This window comes from Oryx dammah, unplaced genomic scaffold (assembly GCF_014754425.2).
Source record: "Oryx dammah isolate SB20612 unplaced genomic scaffold, SCBI_Odam_1.1 HiC_scaffold_20, whole genome shotgun sequence".
Taxonomy (NCBI): Eukaryota; Metazoa; Chordata; class Mammalia; order Artiodactyla; family Bovidae; genus Oryx; species Oryx dammah.
In genome coordinates, this window is record NW_024070204.1 from 32,855,027 (window position 1) to 32,873,707 (window position 18,681).

General features: G+C 39.5%; 1 protein-coding gene across 8 annotated transcripts in view; it reads left to right on the forward strand.

The window, feature by feature from the left end:
* The first annotated feature begins 18,052 nt into the window (after nt 1-18,052).
* Nucleotides 18,053-18,681, forward strand: part of SPEF2 (sperm flagellar 2) — a 196,945-nt gene continuing 196,316 nt past the window's right edge. For 6 of the 8 annotated variants that reach the window (XR_005724762.1, XR_005724765.1, XR_005724760.1 and 3 more), the window contains exon 1: nt 18,059-18,211. Coding sequence is in view for 3 of the 8 variants with exons in the window: in XM_040262317.1 (XP_040118251.1) it covers nt 18,154-18,211 (58 nt within the window). In the remaining 5 variants the exon portion in view is untranslated. Of the gene's footprint in view, nt 18,212-18,681 lie in introns of all 8 variants that reach the window. The other 2 variants (XR_005724763.1, XR_005724761.1) reach the window with 2 other exon arrangements.

The following is an 18,681-nucleotide window of genomic DNA, read 5'->3' on the forward strand; positions in this document are numbered from 1 at the left end:
TACTGCCATCAAGCAGTGGTGGCAATTTTTTATAACTGGAATAGTAGATGTTTGGGTTCAGAGGGTTGTGTCTCTTCCCCTGCAGTCCTTCACACCAAGCTCAATCTCTGTGAAACATTTCTCATGAGAGTATATTGGGAGCAACACTTTTTCCCCCCAGCCCCTCCCCTCTCACTTGGGCTTCTCCAGTGGCTCAGTGGCAAAGAATCCATCTGCAAGGCTGGAGACATAGGAGACTTGGGTTAGATCCCTGGGTCAGGAAGATCTCCTGGAGAAGAGCATGGTAATTCACTCCAGTATTGTTGCCTGGAGAATCCCATGGACAAAGGAGTCTGACAGGCTACAGTCTGTAGAGTCACAAAGAAACAGACTTGACTGAAACAACTGAGTACATCTCTATCATGTGAAGCCTCTTTGGTTCCTTGGGCTTTGATAACTCGCTGTTGGGTCTGTCCATACCCAATCATTCTAACCCCAGAGGCTGCTGTCTGTTTTCCCTACTTAGCAATTCATCCTGATCTGCAGAGCCGCCTCCCACCCCCTCAGTCATGTTATATTTGCTTCACAGCCTAGGCCCTTGCTTTTTCCTGGTGTTTAACCTGGCCAGCTCTGGTTTCACTTATTTGCTAACCCAATAATTATAGGGAACCCACTGTGGTCCAGACACTGTGCTACACATTTATCAAGTAGTCACAAATATTATCATCATGATAGCAACCTCAAGGTAGAGCTGCTATTGTTATTAACCCCATATTATAGACAAAGAAATTAAGTAACTTGAAAGACTAGGATTCAACATCCCAAGCCCGATTCCAGATGTCTGCTCTGAACCTATACTACTATTCCATCCAGGACTGAACGACAGGGCAACATGTTCTGAACAGTAATCTTTAAACCATATACACAGATGCCACATATATGACAACCCAGACATTTAAGATACACAGATGCGTGGGGCATTAAGCACATATCGTCTTTTAAGATAAGTAGTAAGAATGCATTGCAGAAAGAAATGGCAACCCACTCCAGTGTTCTTGCCTGGAGAATCCCAGGGACGGGGGAGCCTGGTGGGCTGCCGTCTAGGGGGTCGCACAGAGTTGGACAAGACTGAAGTGACTTAGCAGCAGCAGCAGCAGCAGCAGCAGCAAGAATACATTATTCGGCATTGAAAATCTAGAGTCTAGCTTGATCACTTTCCCATGTATCCTTACTTAACTCTCCCTTCATTTTATTCATCCCAGGCTAATGTTACTGTTGTTGTTCACTTGCTCAGTCATGTCTGACTCTTTGCAACCCCATGGACTGCAGCACAACAGGTTTCCATGTCCTTTACCATCTCCCAGAGTTTGCTCAAACTCATGTCCACTGAGTTGGTGATGCCATCCAACCATCTTGTCCTCTGTTGTCCCCTTCTCTTCCTGCCCTCTATCTTTCCCAGCATCAGGGTCCTTTCAAATGAGTTGACTCTTCACCTCAGGTGGCCAAAGTATTGGAGTTTCAGTATCAGTCGTCCTAATGAATATTTAGTGTTGTTTCACCCACTAGGCATGTGGGATCCTAGTTCCCCAAACCCATGCCCCCTGCAGTGGAAGTGTGGAGTCTTAACCACTGGACCACCAAGGAAGTCCCTCATACATGATTTTGAATTAAAGAGTTTATTTGTCACTTACATTGAGTCTAAACAATTATGGAGGTTGGGAGGGATTTTCCAAGTGCTTTATCCTCTTCTTTGGGGTTAGTTCAGCATTTAAGTGCCTCTTGTCCTTTTCTCTGGATTTTAGATTCATTTGTTTTCTAATTTTCCTCTTTGCTACCAAAGGAAATACTTACTGCAGTAGTTGTCAAATTTTTGATCTCAAGAACTCTTAAACTTTATAAAGAATTTTTGCTCATGTGGATTAGTATCTATCAATATTTACTACCTTTGAAATTAAAATGCAAATTTAAAGTAGTACATAATATACATTAGTTATGAACATGCATCAAAATATATTAAGTACATTATATATAATAAATATATACATAAATTATATTAGTTTAATTGAAGCATGTTTATATAAGTATATAAATAAATACACTAAAATTATGTATAATACATACATTAATATATAATAACAAACCCTTGACATATTAACAAAAATAATGTGTTTATGAAAAATATGTGATCAAAGCCAGAAATATTTTGTAGGAAGAGTGGCATTATTTTGTATTAATGTAAATGTTTTTAACCTCTGGTTTGATAGAAGACAGCAAGATTCTCCTGTCTGCTTCCATATTCAAACTGTTGTGGCATCACTTATTATGTGCTCAGTCACTCAGACGTGTCTGACTCTTGGCGGCTCCATGGATTGTAGCTTGCCAGGCTCCTCTGACTGAGGAATTTGCCAGGCAAGAATAGTGGGGCAGTTTGTCATGTCCTAACCCAGGGGATCTTCCAGACCCAGGGACTGAGCCCACCTCTCCTGGTGGGCTCAATCCCTGGCAGGTGGATTCTTTACCACTGCACCACCTGGGGCGCCCCATTACATGTCATATAGCTAGGGAAAACTCCACTGTCCACTCACGGGAGAACAAGCGAGAAAGAGGAAAGTAACGTCTTACTTAGACCTACTAGGAAAATCATTTTGATGCCCCTGGAAGGGTCTCTGACAACACTTTGAGAACCATTGGTTTACAGAGAACAGATAATGGTTTACAAGAGAACAGAGGGGAGAAAAAGTAGGTTCCCTCGTGTCCTGTTCCTAACTGTCAATTCATCCTTTTTACAGCATGGCAAAAGGGAAGGAGCAAGAAATAGTGAAGGAAGATTTCTCTCCATTGTGAGCAAAAATGCACTGTGAAATTTTCTCTAACTTTGAAAAATAATTTTATTTTATTCTTCTTGTATGAAAAATGAAACAGCCTGCCTTACTATTTTTTCAGACCAGAATCTCCTTAAGTAAGTGAACATGACGGTGATTTAACAAGACAATTGTCATTCGCTTTGCCCTCGGGGCACTGAAGAGCAACTTGGAACTTCTATTAATGTAATGTGCCTTGGAAGAGAGTTATATATTTTACTGAAAATGTTGCAAAGAGGGGAGAGTTTGGATTCTAATGCTGAGAATTTAGTTATGAACTAATTGTGACCACACAAAGGAAATAATAGTAGCAAGTGAGTCATCTTTACTATAAATTTTTCACTGCTACCATTCCCACCACCACCACTGCTACTACTGGCCATAATAATAATGTTGTGTCCCGTGGAACATAACTCACTGTTTCAGTTTCCAGGCTCCCGGGCAGACACTAGTGGTTCACAGGATAACAACACTATATATGCTGAATATTATATTAGGCAAAGTGTTGCCTCCACAAAGGCCCTGGAAAAGCAGAATCCCAGAAGAGCTAAGTGTGACTTTTTCTCCAAATTCTTCATTTCACATTAATTAAATAATTAAGGTCCAGAAGAGCAAAGTAAACCACAAGTGAAACAATATCTAGTCTTTTCTATGAAAAGAACTAGAAGACAGATCTCTAGACCTCTAGACAGATCTTAAGACCATAAGATAAAATATGTTTCCATTACCTCCTTACACTTAAACAACTATAATAATTCACAGTCACAGAGACCTTTTTATAGATATGCACGCTTCAAATTTGATCAGATCTATTTTAAAAAATAATTTTTATCCTAGCACATTAGTTTGTTCTTTTTAAAAAAATAACTTATTTCTAATCTCCAATTTCTTGAGAAAGGCTTAGACTCATTGATTTCCAAACTTTTTATTTTCTAAGATATTTATTTTAGGCAACAAACTTTATGGTAAATATTATTTTAGTTACATCCCACAGTTTTTATATGTAGTTCTTTAAGTGCTGCTCAGTTTCAAATATTTTGTAAATTGTGTTGTGATTTTGTTTCTGATGCATTGATTGGCTCAGATGGTAAAGACTCCATCTGCAATGCAGGAGACCTGGATTCGATCCCTTGATTGGGAAGATCCCCTGGAGGAGGGCATGGCAACCCATTCCAGTATTTTTGCCTGGAGAATCCCCATGGACAGAGGAGCCTGGCAGGCTATAGTACATGGGGTCACAAAGAGTCGGACATGACTGAGCAACAAATCACATGGACATGGACTGGTTACTTTCCAAGTACATATTTCGTGGGAAAAGAGTTTATTTTGTTTGTGGTTTTGTTTGTTTTTAATCACCCAAATTTCATAGTTTACATTAGGGTTCATTTTTTGTGTTGTATTGTCTCTGTTCTCACATCTGCTCAGTCTCTCAGTCATGTCTGACTCTTTGAGGCCCCATGGACTGTAACACACCAAGCTCCTCTGCCCATGGAATTTTCCATGCAAAAATACTGGAATGGAGTGCCATTTCCTCCTCCAGGGGATCTTTGCCAACCAGGGATCAAAACTGAATCTCTGTAGTCTCCTGCATGGGCAGGTCGGTTCTTTACCCTAGCGCCACCTGGGAAGGAGTTTTGATAAATGCATCATGTCGTGTATCCATCATCATAGTATCAGTATTTTCACTGCCTCCAAAATCCTCTGTGCTCCACTTATTCACCTTTCCCTCCCCTCAAACCCTGGCATCCACTGATCTTTATACTTTCTCCATAGTTTTGCCTATTCCAAAATGTCCTATAGTTGGATCATATTATGTTTTAGTGCCTTTCATTTGGTTTTATGTTTTTTTTAATTTCAGTTCTAGCACCACACAGGTTGTATAAATGAAAGTCTGATACATACAATTGTCCTAAAGCTTCAGAGTTTTTTGGTTGTTGGTTTGTTTGTTTTTGGATGACTTTGCCCATATCACCAAATCTCTGAAAGATGGAAAATATGCAAAAATCAAGTTAGTTTTCTCAGCATTTCTCTAAGGTGGTAGGTGAAATCTTTTAGCCATGAGGGAGTACTTTGAGGCAATTGAATTTGGATTCAGATTCTATTCTTCCATTTTGCAGATGTTTTAGAACACTAAATATGGTTAAACTAACTTATCTCTGGGTTCTGTGTTGCCAGTAAGTTTGTAAGTTTGGAGAGGAATGCATGGTCAGTTGGTACATTCACAAAGAAAGAGTGAGGAGTTGCAAGGATTCATATTACATAAAAAATTCAACTCCTTAGGATTTTTTGGTGATAATAATTACATGATTGATGTTTTTAGCAAAAGAAAATCACCATATCAGATTTTCTATCTTTGGCCTTCTCCCTCATTAGCTACTTCCATAACATGAGTAAGGCATCTAAGAAAAATACCAAGTCAACATCAAATTGTATTTGGGTTAATTTTAAAAATACAGCTGTTTCTCCATTCGGTTCTTGACTTTTACCTCTCTTGCCACGTGTTGCACACTTGTCTATAATGAGAAAGACATATATTACATCATTCATCTTTGAATTTTTCTGCCTATTCCCTGACAGAAGGTTCTTTTGGCTCCTTACCTTCCCCACACATCATGCAGTCATTCATGATTGTTCAAAATGGATACCAATTCTGGGAGTCCTAATATTATATTTTGGGCTTCCTAGATTGTGCTAGTGGTAAAGAATCCACCTGCCAATGCAGGAGATGCAAGAGATGCAGGTTCTTGCATCTCTTGGGTTGGGACGATCCCCTGGAGGAGGAAATGGCAAACAGCTCCAGTATTCTTGGCTAGAAAATTACATAGACAGAGGAGCCTGGTGGCCATGGGGCCACAGGGAGTTGGACACAACTGAGCAACTAAGCACAATATTATATTTTATTCAGAACTTGTTTGATTTTTCCCTTATATAGCATCTCTTGACCTCAGACTTACTTTTATGTAAATCTTGCAAGGGATAAAAGTTTGTCTGTACTTTTACTTCTTTCTTTCATCAGTCCCCCCTTCCATTTCCAGGTTTACTACCCCTTTCATTATATTCAGCTCATCAACAACTTTCTGCATCTTGTTTTCTGCTAATCTCCTGATCTCTAAAAATTTCAAATACTCAAAGAAAAGCAGTTTTTAGAGTTATATGATGGAACATTGGACTTATATTTTAATAAGCTTTTTACATAATCTCAGTCTATTCTTTGCTTCCAGATACTCATGTATTTTCAACATGTACTAGAAATAAGCACAGTGTTTTCTTATCTTTCCACTTTTTCTGCAAGGTTTTATACACACACATATATAAATATATATATATATATATATATATATATGTAAACACATATCCAAGAATATAATATGGAAATTACTAGGAGCTAGCCTGAAGAAGCGAAGATAGAATCCATTCTTTGGATGTGACACCCTGATACAGAATATTTCCAGTTTTGACTGCCAAATTATTTAAATTCATATGCACTAGACTTGTCTTCATGAATCTTGTGTCAGAATAAAAGTTGAACCTTGACTAATGAAATAATACTATTTTCAAAGCAGTGGAACTTAATATAATTATTGGTCACCATTTCATCACAGTTCTAGCATACATTATGATCATTAATTTCCTGATGCTGTTAAAATCCTGCTTTGTCTTTGGAGACACCCTAAGTAACTTTAATAGTTATTATTTGGTAAACCAATAGGAATTTAATATAAAAGAGATTCATCTGGTCGATATATCAAAGTAAGTACTTGAACACTGAGTTCCCATTTTCAAAAACTAACTCAGTTCAGTTCATTTCAGTCACTCAGTTGTGTCCAACTCTTTGTGACTCCATGAATCACAGCACACGAGGCCTCCCTGTCCATCACCATCTCCCGGAGTTCACTCAGACTCATGTCCATCAAGGCAGTGATGCCACCCAGCCATCTCGTCCCCTGTTGTCCCCTTCTCCTCCTGCCCCCAATCCCTCCCAGCATCAGAGTCTTTTCCAATGAGTCAACTCTTCGCATGAGGTGGCCAAAGTACTGGAGCTTCAGCTTTAACATCATTCCTTCCAAAGAAATCCCAGGGCTGATCTCCTTCAGAATGGACTGGTTGGATCTCCTAGCAGTCCAAAGGACTCTCAAGAGTCTTCTCCAACACCACACTTCAAAAGCATCAATTCTTTGGCACTCAGCCTTCTTCACAGTCCAACTCTCACATCCATACATGACCACAGGAAAAACCATAGCCTTGATTAGACGGACCTTAGTTGGCAAAGTAATGTCTCTGCTTTTGAATATGCTATCTAGGTTGGTAATAACTTTTCTTCCAAGGAGTAAATGTCTTTTAATGTCATGGCTGCAATCACCATCTGCAGTGATTTTGAAGCCCCCAAAATAAAGTCTGACACTGTTTCCACAGTTTCCCCATCTATTTCCCATGAAGTGATGGGACCGGATGACATGATCTTCGTTTTCTGAATGTTGAGCTTTAAGCCAACTTTATCACTCTCCTCTTTCACTTTCATCAAGAGGCTTTTTAGTTCCTCTTCACTTTCTGCCATAAGGGTGGTGTCATCTGCATATCTGAGGTTATTGATATTTCTCCTCGCAATCTTGATTCCAGCTTGTGTTTCTTCCAGTCCAGTGTTTCTCGTGATGTAATCTGCATAAAAGTTAAATAAGCAGGGTGACAATATACAGCCTTGACGTACTCGTTTTCCTATTTGGAACCAGTCTGTTGTTCCATGTCCAGTTCTAACTGTTGCTTCCTGGCCTGCATACAGATTTCTCAAGAGGCAGGTCAGGTGGTCTGGTATTACCTTCTCTTTCAGAATTGTCCCCAGTTTATTGTGATCCACACAGTCAAAGGCTTTGGCATAGTCAATAAAGCAGAAATCAATGATTTTCTGGAACTCTCTTGCTTTTTCCATGATCCAGTGGATGTTGGCAATTTGATCGCTGGTTCCTCTGCCTTTTCTAAAACCAGCTTGAACATTAGGAAGTTCACGGTTCACGTATTGCTGAAGCCTGGCTTGGAGAATTTTGAGCATTACTTTACTAGCATGTGAGATGAGTGCAACTGTGCAGTAGTTTGAGCATTCTTTGGCATTGCCTTTCTTCGGGGTAGGAATGAAAACTGACCTTTTCCAGTCCTGTGGCCACTGCTGAGTTTTCCTAATTTGCTGGCATATTAGGCATAAAAAATCAATTTCTCAACAAATATGGATGCATTTTCATTATAATTTCATCACTGTTGACTTCCTCACATTTGAGTGGTTTGGAATAAATAAAGTTTTTGAAGACCTGCTGTTAACTTGGTGAAATACCGTAGATGATAGCTAAGTAAGAAAATTGAAGTTAATTTCATGCTTCATTTAAATGTCTGGATCTCTTTGGTCTGACTCTTGCCAGTGTTCTCAGACTTTTGGAGGATTTGACAATTTAATCACATGCTTAGAACACATATGTAAGAATATGGCAAAGAAATTGCTAGTAGCCATAGCAAGTATAAGTCTTACTTAGGATTGGACTTCCTGATGCAATTCAAAATAGCATGATTTAAAGCCTCCAGTTTAGTACTATAAGAATTCAGTTGTCTCCCTAGGAGTGCATAATCTGAAAGCCAATTTTTTTCTCCTTGGGGGTTTGACTTGCTTTAGGCAATTGTCTCCTACAATGAGGAATTATCCAGTAGAGTTTGTGGCTGTGGTGTCGATAAACTCTATAGAAGACCTTCAAATTCTATGAGAGCTTGTAGTCTTCAGGTAGCCTTAAAAATATCCCCACCCAACATTTAACCCTGTATTTATTCTTTTGGAAGACATAGAAAGATACTCCAAAGAGAAAAACAAAAAGAAACTGACGAAGGCTGAAAAAAGTATCCACAGATAATTTTCCATTAACGTGTACACACACACACACACACACACACACACCATCTCACAGGTCTTGAACATTCCAATGTGGAAAGGTTGCAAACACCATGGAGTTTAAGGATCCATGTTCAAGAGGTACCTAAGTGTCAGGGTCTGGAACAGAGTTTTGGCAACAGTAGGACCAAACTATAAAGACATTCACAAGTCTCTGATGATATACTGTGGGCTTTTCATAAAGTCTATTCAGTTTAATGTATGGTTCTTCATTCTCAAATTTTCTGATTTCTATTTCTTTTTTTGTAAAATATTCTTTCTCATGTGAAATAATGGCCAGAAAAGATATGGTATTTGTTTTTATGTTCTTACTTGAAAAAAAAAAAAAAACAAAAAAGAAAATTGGCAACATTATATTGTTTTCCAAATTTGCTTTTGAAATATTACCAGTTGGTAAAATCCAAGAGTCTGGTAATTGCAATCACACTTGGAGCATAGAGCACACATCCTTCCTTCATTCTTGCTAAATAAAAGGGAATTATCATTCTGGTTTTATAAACCATTACAAAGAAATTAGTTTTATGTTATTTCTCTGTCAATTCAGATAAGTTCCTTCCACAAAAAACAAAAGCAAACAAAGAAAAAACAAGATAAAAATAAATAATCAAGAGGGAAGTAACTATAATATAGTTATATTTTATTTCATGAAGTGCACATATGACTGAAATTCTGCTATCATATTTCTTTCCTTCTATATTCTATAGGAAATCCCGTATTTGGCATTGTTATTTCCTTTGATATAAAAATATTACAAAATTCAATAAACTTTTCTCTAGTAATCTAGGAAAATGATTATGAAATTTTTGGTAACATATTTGAAAAGGTACCAATAAAACATGTGATTAGAAGAAGTTTGAAAAAACAATGAGCGCTCAATTGTGGAGAACCTAATGCATCACGATGACAATATAGATTCACAGTGGGAAGAAAAATTAAAAGTAATTTTCTCCATGTGATTTTTGAAGTCATCAGAGTCAACCTAATGTATACCACCCCTATTTCTAGTTGTATTACTGTGTAATCAGCCTTCAATGAATGCTACCTTTCAAATTGTTTTATAAATATCAGTTATATTAATTTGATTGATATGGTATTTTTCAAGTTTTCTATATCCTTAAAGAAAATTTTTTCTACTTCATCAATTGTTAAGGGTAAAGTTTTAAAGTCTCAACTATAATTGTATATATTTTTCATTTTAATTTTATATAATTTTGATTTTCCTTTAGTTCTGCCAGTTTTTGCTTTTATTATTAGGGGTATGACAAATAAGATTAAATATATTTGATATATATAATTTTATTGGAGTATAGTTGATTTACAATGTTGTGTTACTTTCAGGTGTACAGCAAAGTGAATTATACATATAGCTACATTTTTTTGATTCATGTCCCATATAGCTCATTACAAAATATAGAGTCGAGTCCTCTGTGCTATACAGTAGGTCCTTTGTGTTGCTATTGGTTTAGTCACTAAGTCGTGTCTGACTCTTCATGGGTCCATGGACTGTAGCCCACCAGGCTCCTCTGTCCATGGCATCTCCCAGGTAAGAATACAGTGGGTTGCCATTTTCTCCTCTAGGGATGTTCTCTACCCAGGGATGAAATCTGCGTCTCCTGCATTGGCAAGCGTATTCTTTAACACTGAGCCACCAGGGAAACCCACAGTAGGTCCTTATTAGTTATCTATTTTATATATAGTAGTGTATATATATCAGAGAAGGCAATGGCAACCCACTCCAGTTCTCTTGCCTGGAAAATCCCACTGGTGGAGGAGCCTGGCAGGCTGCAGTCCATGGGGTCGCTAAGAGTCGGACACAACTGAGCAACTTCACTTTGACACTTACTTTCATGCATTGGAGAAGGAAATGGCAACCCACTCCAGTGTTCTTGCCTGGAGAATCCCAGGGATGGGGGAACCTGGTGGGCTGCCACCTATGGGGTCGCACAGAGTTGGACATGACTGAAGCGACTTAGCAGCAGCAGCAGCAGCAGCAGCAGTGTATATATGTCAATCCCAATCTTCAAATTATTCTTCCCCTCTTTTCCCCACTGTTAGCTATAAGCTTGTTTTCTACGTCTTTGACTGCCTCTGTTTTGTAAATTAGTTCATTTGTACCATTTTTTTAAGATCCTACATATAAGCGATATCATATGACATTTGGCTTTGTCCAACTCAGTGTGACAATCCCTAAGTCCATCCATGTTGCTGCAAATGGCATTACTTCATTCTTTTTATGGCTGAGTAATATTCCATTGTATATATGTATCGCATCAATATCCACTCCTCTGTTGATGTATATTTAGGTTGCTTCTGTGTTTTGGCTATTGTAAATAATACTGCAATGAACAACAGGATGCCTATATTTTCAAATTATGGCTTTCTCTATATATATGCCTGGAATGGGATAGCTGGATTATATGCTAGATCTAGTTTTTCAAGGACCCTCCATACTGTTCTCCATAATCATTGTACTAATTTACATTTCTACTAACAGCGTAGGAGGGTTGCCTTTTCTCCATACCCTCTCCAGCATTTATTATTTGTAGATGTTATAATGATGGCCATTCTGACTGGTGTGGGGTAATACCTCATTGTAGTTTTGATTTACATTTCTCTAATATTTAGTGATGTTGAGCATGTTTTCATGTGCTTTTTGGCCATCTCTATGCCTTCCTTGGAGAAATGTATATTTATTTGATCACATTGAGCAAAACTAAAAAGGTTTACTAGTAATATTTTACTTTTTTCTGAGTAAGGAAAAAGTAAAACAGGAATTCACAACCCTAAATTTAAGATACTAAAGGGTGGTTTGGCTTCTCTGAAAACTTCAATATGTAAGAAATTAAAGCAAGAATTCTGATAAATGAACTTCGGTTTATCTCAGTCTTAGAACATATGACTCACTTTTTCTCATAAGGCACCTAGTTTTTTGTCTCATTTTGTTTTCTTTGCAATTTGACTTTATTTCAAATCTGATTGCTCTCTAAGATTGAAATTTTAAATGTTTGCTTAAGAAAGCCAATCGATATATAAGACAAGTCATGTGGGCCTGGAAAATATGACACATTAAAGAAAAGGTTATATCTGCTTCAATAGAAAAGACTTCAAGAATTTTGAAACAGAATTAACCTTTAACAGCATTACTGCTATTTGACACAAATAATATGAACCTAAATCAATATTTGTTTGAAAATGTGTTGAGAAAGACTTGTAGAAAATTGCCAAACTGAGTTGTTGGCCAAGCTGTGTGTAGTTGGAAAGAGGTAGGTGTCTTGGATGGAAGTTAAAAGGAAAGCACTTATTTTGAGCTTTCAAAAGAGAGAAGGAATTAGGGAGATGGAGAGAATAGGAGGTTTTGTGAAGGTGGTAACTGATGAGCTGAGTCCTCAATTAAGGATTGGCTGAGATAGACAGTTGTTCTTTTTTTTTTTTTTTTTGCCAAAAGAAGATGCAGAGATGAGAAAAGTGGGATCTAGTGAAGAAACGTGTGCAAGCTGTGCAAAGGGAATTTATGGCTCATAGTTAAGTTTGCATTCAGGCTACATTGTAAATAGCCTCCAGTGGGGTCTTTATCCTCCAGGACAGTGACTCCAAAAATGTTGCCACCCTCATTTCACATTAACCCTCTTTCATGAAATGCCCTCTGATATTTTCTATTCTGTTTTATTCTTCACTGTTTCATTTATAAACAATTCTAGCATGATCCATCATAGAAATTACATATTCTTTTAAGAAGTCAGGGAAGAAGGACTTCCCTGATGGCTCAGATGGTAAAGCATCTGTCTACAATGTGAGAGACCTGGGTTCGATCCCTGGGTTGGGAAGATTCCCTGGAGAAGGAAATGGCAACCCACTCCAGTACTCTTGCCTTGAAAATCCCATGGATGGAGGAGCTTGGTGCAGGGTACTGTCAATGGGGTTGCAAAGAGTTGGGCACGACTGAGCGACTTCACTTTCTTTCTTAAGAAGTCAAAATGCACAGTCTGTAAATGCTGCTCTAGTTAAATTAATGGAAGTGACTGAGTTGAAAAATAGGGAAGGAATATGAACTTGACCGGTTGCAGAGAGTGACTAGAGGGGACGGGACAGGGAAATCTAGCTTGGCTGCTTGTTGTGGACACTGGGGAAATATTTGTTGAGTTAATTAATATAAAGTGAGCAAGGACATTGCAAAACTGGCTGAGGAGAAGGAATGAGAGAATGATCTTAAGGTGATGAGAGAGAAATGAAGAAACGCATGCAACACACACATAAGATTTTCTAAAAATCCTTCAGTATGTATGTACTTATGTATATATAAACATTGAATTAGTCATTAATAAAACCAAAGCAGATTTAGGAAACAAATGTCTCAAAAACTTCTTGAAATGCTATAAACAAGTCCAAACTATTCAAAACTAAGTCAACTAGCCATGTAATGGAAAAATCTATATAGCTTTAGGAGAAAAGGAAAGAAATGCTTAGTATCTACTGTAAGCCACACATTAACATGTGCAATTTCTCATTTAATTCTCACAAGTCTGTCAAACAAATATTGATGTCCTTGTTCTACAGATAAGGAACTGAGCCTCAGGGGTTAAGTAGTTATTCCAAAGTCAAAGAGCCCATCAGATCATGAGCAGCTATCTGGGGCCAGGTGTTGTTATTGTTCAGTTGCTCAGTCATGTCCGACTCTTTGCAACCCCATGGATTGCAGCACACCACCAGGCTTCCCTGTCCTTCACCATCTCCTGGAGTTTGCTCAAACTCATGTCCATAGAGTCAGTGATGCCATCCAACCATCTCATCCTCTGTCGTCCCCTTCTCCTCCTGTCTTCAATCTTTCCCAGCATCAGGATCTTTTTCAATGAGTCAGCTCTTCGCTGGGACCAGATGTATCTGGTTTCAAAGCTTGGGCTTTATTGATAGTGTAAAATTATATTCTGAAAAAATGCTACACTTTTTTTTTTTAAATAAGGTGTATTTCACTTCAGTACACAACAGCACTTTTCAACCCAACTTGGGGTGTCAAAATAACTCTTTATAATCCATACTTCACTATTTACAAAGGAGAAATAAGGATTTATAAAGAATGTTTTAAAAACTTAATTTTCAATTAAGTGTTAAACTGGCTGTAATAGTTGCAATTAAATGCAAGCTACAGATACCCTAAAATTTTCAATTAAAAAACAATCAGGGTGCCATCTCAAGAACAGATGGGAAACTGTCCATTTTTTAAAAATCATCTCCTCTCTCAACTGATTACACATGCAGAAACCAAGTCATAAATCATATTAATAAAAAATAACAACATAAGCAGTGCTACACACCTTATCCAGAGCTAGGATTTCAATGGAAATTCAATTGATTGAATGGTAAAATTGGAATACTAACTAAGCTAGCAATTTCAAGAAAAAACACACAGTAAAAGGCATGTGTTTCAATAATAGCTCAAATTTTTTCATTAATATTTTAATGTCAGATCATTTTCAAGTTGGATACTTTAGGAACTGAAACGCTTTTTTTGGTGAAAAGAAAAAACTTTGCCTTAATTTTGTATCTCTTCCTCATTTATCTAAATTCTGTATATAAACTTCTTTTCCAAAATATTGAATTGGCAGATTGTTGTTTGGAGCTGGGTTCCAAAGACAAACACTACAAATCACTGAAACAAAATAATAAGCAACAACAAAACAGCTCCTATAGATGGCACAGAAATATTTTGCTCTGATGTGGGAATAATAGCATATATCTGAGAAACCTGTATGCAGGTCAGGAAGCAACAGTTAGAACTGGACATGGAACAACAGACTGGTTCCAAATAGGAAAACGAGTACGTCAAGGCTGTATATTGTCACCCTGCTTATTAACTTATATGCAGAGTACATCATGAGAAACGTTGGGCTGGAAGAAGCACAAGCTGGAATCAAGATTGCTGGGAGAAATATCAATAGCCTCAGATATGCAGATGACACCACCCTTATGGCAGAAAGTGAAGAGGGACTAAAAAGCCTCTTGATGAAAGTAAAGTGAAAGAGGAGAGTGAAAAAGTTGGCTTAAAGCTCAACATTCAGAAAACGAAGATCATGGCAACCGGTCCCATCACTTCATGGGAAATAGATGGGGAAATAGTGGAAACAGTGTCAGAGTTTATTTTGGGGGGCTCCAAAATCACTGCAGATGGTGATTGCAGCCATGAAATTAAAAGATGCTTACTCTTTGGAGGGAAAGTTATGACCAACCTAGATAGCATATTCAAAAGCAGAGATATTTGCCAACAAAGGTCCAACTAGCCAAGGCTATGGTTTCTCCAGTGGTCACGTAGAGATGTGAGAGTTGGATTGTGAAGAAAGCTGAGCACTGAAGAATTGATGCTTTTGAAGTGTGGTGTTGGAGAAGACTCTTGAGAGTCCCTTGGACTGCAAGGGGATCCAACCAGTCCATCCTAAAGGAGATCAGTCCTGGGTGTTCATTGGAAGGACTGATACTGAAGCTGAAACTCCAGTACTTTGGCCACCTCATGTGAAGAGTTGACTCATTGGAAAAGACTCTGATGCTGGGACAGATTGGGGGCATGAGGAGAAGGGGACGACATAGAATGAGGTGGCTGGAAGGCATCACCGACTCAATGGACATGAATCTGAGTGAACTCCGGGAGTTGGTGATGGACAGGGAGGCCTGGCGTGCTGCGATTCATGGGGTCGCAAAGAGTCGGACACAACTGAGTGACTGAAATGAACTGAACTGAACTGATGGATGCTTTATGAGCTCAGCCATTTTATTCTGGTGCAGCTGTGGAATTTGATGTGCCTTCATCTACATCCTTCCCCACAAGCAATTTTCTCAGCAATCTAGAAAACAATAGTTTCTATCCCCCAGGCTCTACAGACTGAAATTAAAGCTTGGAACTTCTTAATAAATGAGTAACACTAGTCTTCAATTTAAATGTACAACTGGGATGACTAGCCACAGTCATCCAAGATGACTAGTCTTGGAGGTCATTTCTAGGCAGATATTCATCTTTTAGAAGCATTTTCAGGGATGACATATTTCTAATGTTTAAGGGTTTATTAGATACATCCCACAAGCTAAACAGGCTATTTAGAATATAACCTTTTAAATTTGGATGACTCTAATATGATGCATATCAACTGTATCAGGCTCCAATTCTGTTGGCAATAAATCTCCCTTAGAATTCCCATTGTCGTTATGCCTGCTGTGTTGGGTGTGAGAAACTCATCAGATGAGAGATTTCAATGTTAAGTAAAGCCAGCAGTGAAATGGTACTAAACTTTTATCCAATCAGGATACACAGATCAATTTCAGGTTAATTTTAAGAGAATTTCACCTCTTAGGACATTACTGTCATCATTCTTACAGTTTAAAATAATTTGATGAATTCAAACTGGGGGGGGGCGGAAATTACTTTTGTTTGTGAGACACACACACACACATAGGTACACACATATGTATACTATTATATATGTTGGCTTCCCTGGTGACTCAGACAGTAAAGAATCCGCCTGCAATGCAGGAGACCTGGGTTCAATCCTTGGGTTGGCAAGATCCCCTGGAGGAGGGCAAGGCAACCCAGTCCATTATTCTTGCATGGAGAATCCCCATGGACAGAGGAGCTTGGTGGACTACAGTCCATGGGGGTCAGTGACTAAGCACATTATATATGTAAATAATTTTTCCATTATTCCATCTAAACTTTTAGAAATTATTAAAGGAGAATGTTTTTTTTTCTGTTGTTAAAGACCATAAGAAAGACTTTATTGAGGGGACTACTGCAATGGGTTTTTGCAGTAGTGGATAGAGATAGGGCTCAATTCTGAATATAATAAGGAAAAGTGGGGATTTACAGCCAAGGAGTGCATTTGAGGTCTTTGGATGGAAAACTACTGCAAGGATACATCAGAGTTAAAGACTAAACTGACTAGACAGGATATTTGCTGAAAACAGGCCAGAATGATCAGGTATTAAGGGTGAGGGACAGGGAACTAGATCAGATATGGAGGATGGAGGGTTTTCACTAAACTCACCCAGCAGAATTTTTGCCAAAACTTGACAGAGGAGCCAAGGACAGAGTTCAAGGTAGGACCTCAGGGAGAAGAGGGCTCAAAGGAATCTGACTCAGATTTGGTCAAGGTGAGAGTCTTTCCCAAAATACAATTTAAAATAATACCTGGAAGGGAAAAAAAAAAAAAACTGACCAGAAAAGAAGTTCATTAAATACTCACCTCTCAAAACAATATAAAGATATGAATTACCCTAAATGTCAGTTCTGTCACCGCCACCAATAAAAATTATAGAAAGTTTGCTACAGGTCAAGACCTCTACCAGTTCTGGGACTAAAAGTTGTATAAGACCTATTCAGTCCGTCTGGGTAGCCCATCATTTCAGTTCAGTTCAGTTGCTCAGTCATGTCCGACTCTTTGTGACCCCATGAATCGCAGTATGCCAGGCCTCCCTGTCCATCACCAACTCCCGGAGTTCACTCAGACTCATGTCCATTGAGTCGGTGATGCCATCCAGCCATCTCATCCTCTGTCGTCCCCTTCTCCTCTCCTCTTTTCCAATGAGTCAACTCTTCACATGAGGTGGCCAAAGTATTGGAGTTTCAGCTTTAGCATCAGTCCTTCCGATGAACATCCCGGACTGATCTCCTTTAGAATGCACTGGTTGGATTTCCTTGCAGTCCAAGGGACTCTCAAGAGTCTTCTCCAACGCCACACTTCAAAAGCATCAATTCTTCAGCGCTCAGCTTTCTTCACAGTCCAACTCTCACATCCATACATGACCACTGGAAAAACCACAGCCTTGACTAGAAGGACCTGTATTGGCAAAGTAATATCTCTGCTTTTGAATATGCTATCTAGGTTGGTCATAACTTTCCTTCCAAGGAGTAAGCGTCTTTTAATTTCATGGCTGCATATAATACAGCAATTAAAACTGGCAATTTGTAAATTAAAGACAAAACTGAGGTCACTGGAGCAGGGGCTTCCATAAGTTACTTTAGGAGGCCAACGGGAAGAAGAAAATTTCCCTTCATCAAGATTCTTTCTTTTGAGAGGCTCCCTTGCCTCTCCTCCTCCACACACCAACCCGGCTAACATCTCCTGGCTGTTGTGTTAATAGCGCTCCACCGCCTTCCCCCAGCCTTCCCAAGCCCACCGCGCCTGCGCACATCTCGGTCTTACCTACCAGCAGGGGGCAAGCCACGATTTTCTGTCCTGCTGGGCTGAGCTCTGGCACCCCTCTTCTCCCAGCCTTTCCCCTAGGACCGGCCTGAATACGCTTCCTTAGCAACGGGTCGCCCTTGGCAACAGGAGGACGCGGACAGGCAGGCGGGCTAGGTTTCCCGCGCGTTCCTGGCACCTGCCTGCGGTGGGACATACAGGCCGAACCATGTCGGAAATCCTGTGCCGGTGGCTCAACCAGGAATTGAAGGTGTCCCAGACCGTGAGTGAGTGACACAGCCTGGGGCGAGCGGACCGGGGGCGAACGGGCGCGGAGCCTGGGGCGCGGCGGGCTGATGGCGTCTGGCGGGGCAGGCTCGCTGCCGCCTCTGCCTCACCTCAGCCGCCGTGGAGCCTGGCTTCTCCCCTCCACCGCTCGGCTCTGAGTTACCCATCATCACGGTGGTCGCAGCCCCGCGGGCGCTGACCTACCACGGTTCTGAGGCTTTAGGCGCCCTTGCTCCAGTGGAAAGAAGAACTTTCTGGACTCTAGTCTAGCCCTGACATTGCTCCTTTCACACTCTCAGAAGCGTGGTGTGCTGGCAAACCAGCGAAATGTGAATCCTGAAAGCCAGCTACCTCACTACTAGTTGTGTGCCCCAGGACAAGTTACAATACCTTCTCCTTCTCCCATTGTGTTCCCTCCAGTATAAAGAGCTGTGTGTGAAACTGAGTTAAGGCAGAATATATTAACATT